Raw genomic sequence first — 7,932 nt, forward strand, 5'->3', positions numbered from 1 at the left:
GGATTACAGGCTTGAGCCACCGTGCCTGGCCCTATTTTTTATTTTTTAAATTTTTATTTAAGAGATGAGGTCTCTGTCACCCCGGCTGGAGTGCAGTGACATGATCATGGCTCACCGCAGCCTTGACCTTGACTCAAACAATCCTCCTGCCTCAGCCTCCCAAGTAGCTGGGACTGCAGGCCCCACCACCACCTGGAGTGTCGTTATGTTGCCCAGGCTGGCCTTGAACTCCTGGCCTCCCATAATGCTGTGATTACAGGCGTGTTATGCGCCCAGCTGAGAAAGACAGTACTCATACCAGGTTATCTAACCCATCGACCCTGTTCTCAGGTTTCCAGCCCTTCCCCCTTAATACCCAATTCTTGAAATTTAAATGAGGACCGAAACTGGACTGGTCTGACGAGTTCCTTCTGCCAGCGGGGTGGGTGGGGTGGCGGGGGCCTGGGCTGCTTGGAAGACACCTGCCTGTTGCCTGGCTGTTTGATGTGTGCAGTGCTAACTAGAGGCTGGTGTTTTTTTTTTTTTGAGTCGGAGTCTGGCTCTGTTGCCCAGGCTGGAGTGCAGTGGCCGGATCTCAGCTCACTGCAAGCTCCGCCTCCCGGGTTTACGCCATTCTCCTGGCTCAGCCTCCCGAGTAGCTGGGACTACAGACGCCCGCCACCTCGCCCGGCTAGCTTTTTTTGTATTTTTTAGTAGAGACGGGGTTTCACCGTGTTAGCCAGGATGGTCTCGATCTCCTGGCCTCGTGATCCGCCCGTCTCAGCCTCCCAAAGTGCTGGGATTACAGGCTTGAGCCACCGCGCCCGGCCTGAGGCTGGTATTTCTTCAAGTGACTTGGGTTTGGTTTTGTTTTCAGGTTTCGTGTGTGTGTGTGTGTGTGTGTGTGTTGTTTTTTTGAGAATGCTTGAACTTTAATTCCAAAGGGTTGTGTAAATGAGCATTTTTCTGGACAGTTCCAGCCTTGAGGGCCCTTCCTTCACGCAGTGGGGGCTGCTGCCCGCTCCTGCTGGGTGCCGGGCCCTGCTGGCAGGGATGTGGGCGGGGCTGGCCCTGACTCAGCACGGGCACAGCCTATGGAGAGTGAGGCATGCGGAGGCCTCGCTCCTCCCACAGTCTCTAGGCCTGACCTCAACGCTCCCTGGCCTGATTGCGAAGGGTGCGTGGGAGACACAGGATATTAAGTTAATGAGGCCTAAACCTAAGCCTGTTGCTGTTGCGTGATCAGCATGTTTTTCCCTGAAATTTGTCTTTTCAGATCTCATCTCTAAGAGTCAGGAAGCACAGGGCGGCTGGCACAGCCCGCCTCTAATTCTTCCTGCCTCAGCCCTCCCCACCAAAGAATGGAGTTGGGGGGTTGCTTGTTGACACTTTGAAGATGGCAGTGGGTACCTTCCCTGTGGTGGGAACATGCTTTGTTTTTCGCACACTAAATTTAAGTTAGCCTTTCTTAGGGAAAAAGAAGGAACAGGGACAAGCTCCTGGCAGTTGGCTGTGGCAGACACTTCACCAGGGGCTGACTCGCGGGGGCTGAGTGCACAGGCCCCGGGCGGTGGTTGATAAGGGGTGGTGAGCCTGCCAGCCATCTTGCAGGGGTGTTTCCTGGCAAGCTGGTAGGAGCAGTGAGGAGCACGTTGCTCCTGACTGCTGGTGGGGCAGTCATGTGTTCAACCTGCCAGGGACCTTTTTGCTGAAAGCCCAAGCCAAGTGTGATGTGGTTGGCCATCAGGGATACAGGGCCCCGCATGGGACTGGTGTTATCCGTGAGGTTGGCAGGATTCTTGGGTCTCAGGTGGGAGCTTTGGCCTGCACGGTGTTTTGCTCTCTGAAGACCAAGGGTGATGATGGTGCTGGCAGTCAGTCACAACCGCGATTCAGCTCAGGGACTTCATTTCTGAATGCGAGTCCCCTTTCCCAGGGAAAGTAGGCAGAATGGGATAGCTGCCGATAGAACCACCTCTTCCCTGCCTCTTGGGTTTGGGGGAAGCTTGAATGACATCTGAGGCCCCGTGCCTGGGTCAGCCTGATGGCCCATGTGTCTCAGACAGGCTCAGTGGGTGCTGTGGCTGACGCAAGGTGGCACAGTCCCCTTTGGGAGATGGAACAGCCAAGGGCCCTGGGGCCACCTGGAGCGGCAGTGAGGTGGAAAGGTGGGTGGGCCCTTGGGCATCGCAGGCGATGGCGGACGCCTTGGGAGAGCTCCAGCTCATCTGCCTGGAAGAGACAGCCCCAGGACGGGGGCGGCGCGGGTCTTTGGTGGGGGGGGTGGGCAGGAGGTGCCAGTGCTGAGACTGAGTTTTAGGCCCTTCTCATCTACCCCAAAGAGACAGCCCCAGAATGGGGGTGGCGTGGGTTTGTTGGGGGTAGGTAAGGGGGGTCAGTGCTGAGACTGGAGCTTCAGGGCCTTCACCTTCACCCCTCATTCGTTCATGAGTGCAGGCTCATTGGGAGGCTTCTGTGTCCCCCCACCCCCTCCCCAGCCTGTAATTCAGAGGCCGTGTGGCACAGGCATCTAGTTTACTGTGCATCATTTCAAATCTAGACTTCTACATTCTTTTTCCTGATTATGAAATATTTGCAAAAGCTGTAGGAAAGCGAGCTTGTGTCCTGCTCGGCAGCAGCACAGGTGAGCCTGGTGCCGGCACCGCTGGCCTGGCGCAGGAGCTCGTCGCCTACTGCGCTTGAGGCCGGCGTGTGACTGGCACAGTCTTCTCCCCATGGCAAGGCTTGGGATCATCTTTCATGTCTGCAGACAGCATGGGCAATACTGACTCGCCATTGCTGTGAGCTCTGTGTACCGTCACGTGCACAAGCACGTTTGCAGAAACTGCTGCTGTGGTTTGAATTAAGACCTCAGCTTGACTCAGATGGGGGGCATTTCTAAGGTGAGCGCTGTCTTGATTCTGAATATCTTCTCATTGAATTGCAGGAAGCTCTTTGTGGGCGGTCTTGACTGGAGCACGACCCAAGGTAGGTGGGGAAGGGGTATCAGGTGGGCACTGCAGACGGGGCTCTAGGACCTTAGCCTTCAAGTTGTGTGTGCCCGCCTCTTGCTCCTGTCTTGGATGTTTTAAAGGCCTTTTGACGTTGTGATTTCTGGGCAGGGCACATTGGAGTTGGCTGGGGCGGAGAGTAAGTGTGTGTTTGCTCTGAGACTGTTAACTTGGTATTTCCATCCCAAGTTACAGGGAAGACTTCGGGCTGAGGTGGCTTGTGGAGGCAGACAGCTGTTGTCTGGAAGTGCAGAGGGCGAGGGGCTGGCCAGGCCATCACTGAGGCCAGAATAGGAGGAAAGAGTGCAGAAGGCGAGGGGCTGGCCGGGCCGTCACTGAGTCCAGAATAGGAGGAAAGAGTGCAGCAAAGTTGGCGCTCCTTGGCCACTGCCAGCATTCAGAATTGCGTTTGCCTTGGCCTTAAACGCTGCCTTCCTGGATGCCCACAAAGTCAGGTTGTAACCGCTGGCCACTGCTGTGCTCACTGGCAGCCCCTCTGATTTACATGAGGACCTCAAGTGTATGTTGGGCAGAATCCCCCAGTGCTTCCTGTACACCGCACCCCCCGCCTCCAGCCCCAGTTCGGTGTTGCTCGGTGCGCGGCCGGTGGACTGGAGGAGCCTGCGTGCCAGCAGCACCGCCGGGCACGTGCCTAATGCTCTGGCCCTGTGTGTTTGTGTTTTCTTCCCGATTTCTGAGCAGAGACTCTCCGCAGCTACTTTTCCCAATATGGAGAAGTCGTAGACTGTGTTATCATGAAAGATAAAACCACCAACCAGTCTCGAGGCTTTGGGTTTGTCAAATTTAAGGACCCAAACTGTGTGGGGACGGTGCTGGCCAGCAGACCGCACACGCTAGACGGCCGAAACGTAAGTCTCCTTCCGGGAGCTCTCACCCGCTCTCTGTCTCACTTGTCTTTCCTCTGCTTCATTTTGTCCTGGACTCTGACTGATGTTCACGTTAGAGCGTGTTTGAACGTGGGCTTGATTGGGAAGGATTAAGTCTTGGTGCTGAGGCTGGATATTGCAGGAGGATACCGGGTGAATGGAGCCGGCGGGGCGGGGCGGGGTGGGGTGGGGTGGGCTGCTGTGCCGTGGCTGCTGTTGTGCTGACACCTTCTTTCCTAGAGAAACAGCCTCTTATTCACAACTGGCTGATTTGAAATTTCCTACAGATCGACCCCAAGCCATGCACACCCCGGGGGATGCAGCCAGAGAGAACGCGGCCGAAGGAAGGATGGGTAAGGGCTGGGCAGGGCGGTCTCCTCGTGTGCTCTCCACTCCACATGGAAAGGAAATACGTGCCTTTGATCTGTTGTTGTTGCTCATTAAGATTGAGAGCGACACAGGTCTTCTAGGTTGGCACTCGAGCAGCTGAGGATCACCCAGATTTATCAGTGCTGTGAGTATGTTATCTCACAGCCAAGAAAATTCTTACCAGTCTATCTTAAGAAAAAAAAAAGACAGCTCATGCCATTCATTGTCAGAAGCCAGTCATCTTTCTTCTGTGCCCTGTGTGCCCTCTGTGCTGGGCCTGGCCCTCCTCAGAGGTGGACCATCCTTCCACTGCCAGGGCTGGGCCGCGCCGCCTCACAGCTCGTGCTGTGGCCACTCTATGGCTCCACTTGAGATCTCCTGACATGGCAACTTGGGTTCTCTGACCTGCGGCCCTGGTGCTTGCCTGGCCATCAGGGCACTGTCCTGGCAGGGGGTCTCCTTGGCATTTGGGTCTCACCACCACCCACACCTCACCTTCCTGCACCCCCCACCACTGGGGCGGTGCAGATGGAGAAGCTCTCACCCTCCCTGCAGAACGTGCTGGACAGTGCAGACCTGGAGGCCTGCTGAGGCACCAGGTGCCAGCCTCTCCACAGTGTGGGCAGCAGGGCAGGGCCTGAGAATCTGCATTTCTAGCAGTATCCCATCCACTGCAGGCTGCAGAACTCTTGGAACAATTCTTTTTTTTTCACCTTTTATTGGGAAACTTTTTAACTACAGAAAAATTAGAAGAATAGCAGAAAGAATACCTGAATATACCATCTAGATTTATCCATTATTAATATTTGACCAAATGTATCTATATGTATTTACATCCATCTGTGTCCACATACACCATTCCTAAGGACCTAAAATGACAACCCCCACCGCACGTGCCCACCGGCAGCAAGCCCGAAAACGCCTGCAGGGAATCCCGTGTCATCTGTGTCTAGGCCATGTTCCCAGCTCGAGAATTGTTTCACAAGTGTTTCTCCTAGCTGGCGTTTTCAGACTGGAATCCAAGGTTCCTATTCCATCTGGTTATTAATTAATCCCTGTAGTTTTTATGAAGATATAATGGGCACGTAGTAAACTACACCACTTGATGGATTCTGGCCCACGCACACACTTGTGAAACCACCCCGATGGTCACGGCAGTGAGCACTCACCCCACACTCACGAAACCATCCCGACGTTCATGGCAGTGTGCACTTATCCCCGAAGGTTTATAGTCTTAATCCAAAGCAGTTGGGACATCTTAAAATATGATAAGCTTGGATAGGAAAAAAAAAAAAAGGATGGTTGGTGGGTGGGATCAGGAGAAGAACAGCCCCAGCCCCAAGGGCGGCCCAGGACCTGGACCCGAGACTCCTGGCTCTGGCCGCCCAGTGCGCGACGAGGCCCGGGAAGTGGTGTCCCGGAGCAGGCACCCTTGCCCGTGGGAGGCTGGCAGAAGGGCTGTGGGTTTGGGCCACTGCTGCACGCGGCCCCTGAGCTGCTGGAGGTTTCCGTAGTCATCTTTGTCACCTGCTGGAGAACTGCAGCCTGAAATCCAGCTTCATCTCTGCTCATTTCATCGTTGCTGCTGCCTTTCTCCTGCCGTCCTAAAGTCCCTGCCTTCACACCGGAGTGTTTTTCCATTTTGTAGTGGTTGTAATTCAGAATAACTGAAGGCATGGCACGCACTGTGCTGTGTGTCAGTTTCGCTGAAATTCAGCCTGGCAAAAATGTTAAATCCCTGTCTCCTTGGGTCTCTAGAAAAATGAGAAAGCGTCTCAGGAGAGCCCAGTGTTGTTGGTTGCCCTTTGGACTTAGCAGGCTTGTGGAGTGTTCTGCTCTGGCTTTCAGCTGACTCTCAGAACCAGTGCGGATTGAGCTTTACGTCCTACGCAACTCACGGGAGGGTTTGGAGGGTTCCCGCGTGAACTAACTGTCCTTCCCTTCTTCAACAGCAGAAAGGACCCAGGAGCGATAACAGTAAATCAAATAAGATATTTGTCGGTGGAATTCCTCACAATTGTGGTGAGACAGAGCTCAGGGAATACTTCAAGAAGTTTGGAGTGGTGAGTTTCTCCCCACCCCAGCAGCACCGTTGGGACAGAGCCGCTTCTGCTCAGTCCTCGGCCTTCTCGGGGCTGAAGTGGCGGAGCCGCAGGTGTGCAGGCCTTTCCGGCTGTGAGCTGTCTCTCTCTCATTTCCCTGACGCCTGCGCTCTCCAAAAAGACAGAAAGCCCAGCCTTTGCCTTCGTGGCCATTTCACGTCCCAGTAGGGGTAGTTCTGCAGTGAACCAGCCTGACAGCCTTCAGGGCAGCCGCCCGATTGCATTGTGAACACCATGGGGTCAAGTGTCAGAGAGGGGCAGTTACACAGAAACGGGGTTCAGCGTGGCCTGGGCGAGCCAGCCAGACTTTCCAGTGGGCAGGTGGGAAAATGCCCGAGCTCAGTTGAGCCTGGTGCCAGAGGGAGCTGGGACAGCCGGGAGCGGGCCAGTGGGGAGCCCTCCCAGTCACCTGAGGCAGGGGCGTGCGGTCACCCCGAGGTCCTGCTGGGACTCATGCCATGCCCCGCAGGTCACACACGAGCCCCGCCAGCAGGACAGCCCTGCGTGCCCGGGTACTGCGCATGTTCATCAGCTGGTGCCTGAGGCCTGGGCCAGGAGTGAGAGGCCCCGAGCGGGGCCTGGAAACACAGCCTCCGCCGAGGAGCTGTGTGTGGCTGCCCTGCCACTTCGAGTGAGGGCCGAGTGTGCCCTTTGCTTCCCCTCGTTTGGGTGGGAAGGGCTTCTGTGGGGTCTCCTGGTTCCCACGTACCCTGCATTCACACGTGGCCAGCATTGTTGGCCCTTCATGTCCCTCAGCACACATGTGAGCGGGGCCATGGGCAGCCCGGAGGCGGATATCCAGACTCCTGCCCTGGAGCTGCTTCTCCCTGCCTGCTTCTGGCCCTGGGAGTGTTGGGGCTCCCACCTTTCTCAGCAGCGCCATGGAGCAGCTGTTGCCCATGCACCTCCCCTGCTCAAGGAGGGCACGCCCTATGCTGAGAGTTTGGGTTTGTGGTAACAGGCTGTGCCCTCGGAAGAACATCCACGGTGCTGGCCCTGGTGCCCGAGCTGACGCCACTCTCTCCTTCCAGGTCACAGAGGTAGTCATGATCTATGATGCCGAGAAGCAGAGGCCCCGAGGTAAGGGCAGATCTAGTTTGTCCTCAGCCTTCTTCCTGCTCCTCCCTCAGATGGCAAACTATCTCACCCGCCAGGCACACACAGGTGGCGGCTGTAGCAAACAGCCTCAGGAAAGGACGATTTGGAGACAAATGACTAAAATGTGGGCTCCTCATGTGCACCCCATTCAGCCTGTCTGTGCTTCCCGAGGTCAGACGTCACACATTGTTTTTTGGCTTGTTCTTTTCAAGTTTTTATGACTTGACATGAGTCTCGGCCTGGATTCTGTTTTTCACTGTCCGGAAGAGTGTGGTCCTCCTGCATTTGACCTTCCTTCACCCTCGTCCAGTCCTCCCAGCGTGGCCGGTCTCATTTCGTGTTGTCAGCTGAGTCAGCTGGCTCGGTGTGGAGCTTGGACTTTCCGTGATCCATCCCATGCTTTTTTTTTTTTTCTTTTCTTTTCTTTTCTTTTTTTTTTTTTTTTTTTTTTTTTCAGATTGTTCCTGCTTTGGCATTGGAAGCACT

The 7,932-nt window shown here is 55.3% G+C and overlaps 2 protein-coding genes across 2 annotated transcripts in view; both read left to right on the top strand.

The window, feature by feature from the left end:
* The window catches only part of NDUFS7 (NADH dehydrogenase (ubiquinone) Fe-S protein 7, 20kDa (NADH-coenzyme Q reductase)), a 37,222-nt gene extending 34,980 nt beyond the window's left edge, over positions 1–2,242 (top strand). Inside the window, exon 11 of the mRNA XM_011964018.1 lies at positions 2,231–2,242. The gene's annotated coding sequence lies outside the window, so the exon portion shown is untranslated. The remainder of the gene's footprint in view (positions 1–2,230) is intronic.
* DAZAP1 (DAZ associated protein 1) overlaps positions 1,203–7,932 on the top strand; it is a 19,543-nt gene continuing 12,813 nt past the window's right edge. The window contains exons 1-6 of the mRNA XM_011964016.1: positions 1,203–1,399; positions 2,927–2,967; positions 3,693–3,859; positions 4,165–4,230; positions 6,199–6,309; positions 7,380–7,428. Coding sequence (XP_011819406.1) covers positions 3,746–3,859; positions 4,165–4,230; positions 6,199–6,309; positions 7,380–7,428 — 340 coding nt within the window. The 5' untranslated portion in view covers positions 1,203–1,399; positions 2,927–2,967; positions 3,693–3,745. The remainder of the gene's footprint in view (positions 1,400–2,926; positions 2,968–3,692; positions 3,860–4,164; positions 4,231–6,198; positions 6,310–7,379; positions 7,429–7,932) is intronic.

Source organism: Colobus angolensis, unplaced genomic scaffold, assembly GCF_000951035.1.
Source record: "Colobus angolensis palliatus isolate OR3802 unplaced genomic scaffold, Cang.pa_1.0 Scaffold64, whole genome shotgun sequence".
In the NCBI taxonomy this organism is placed as follows: domain Eukaryota; kingdom Metazoa; phylum Chordata; class Mammalia; order Primates; family Cercopithecidae; genus Colobus; species Colobus angolensis.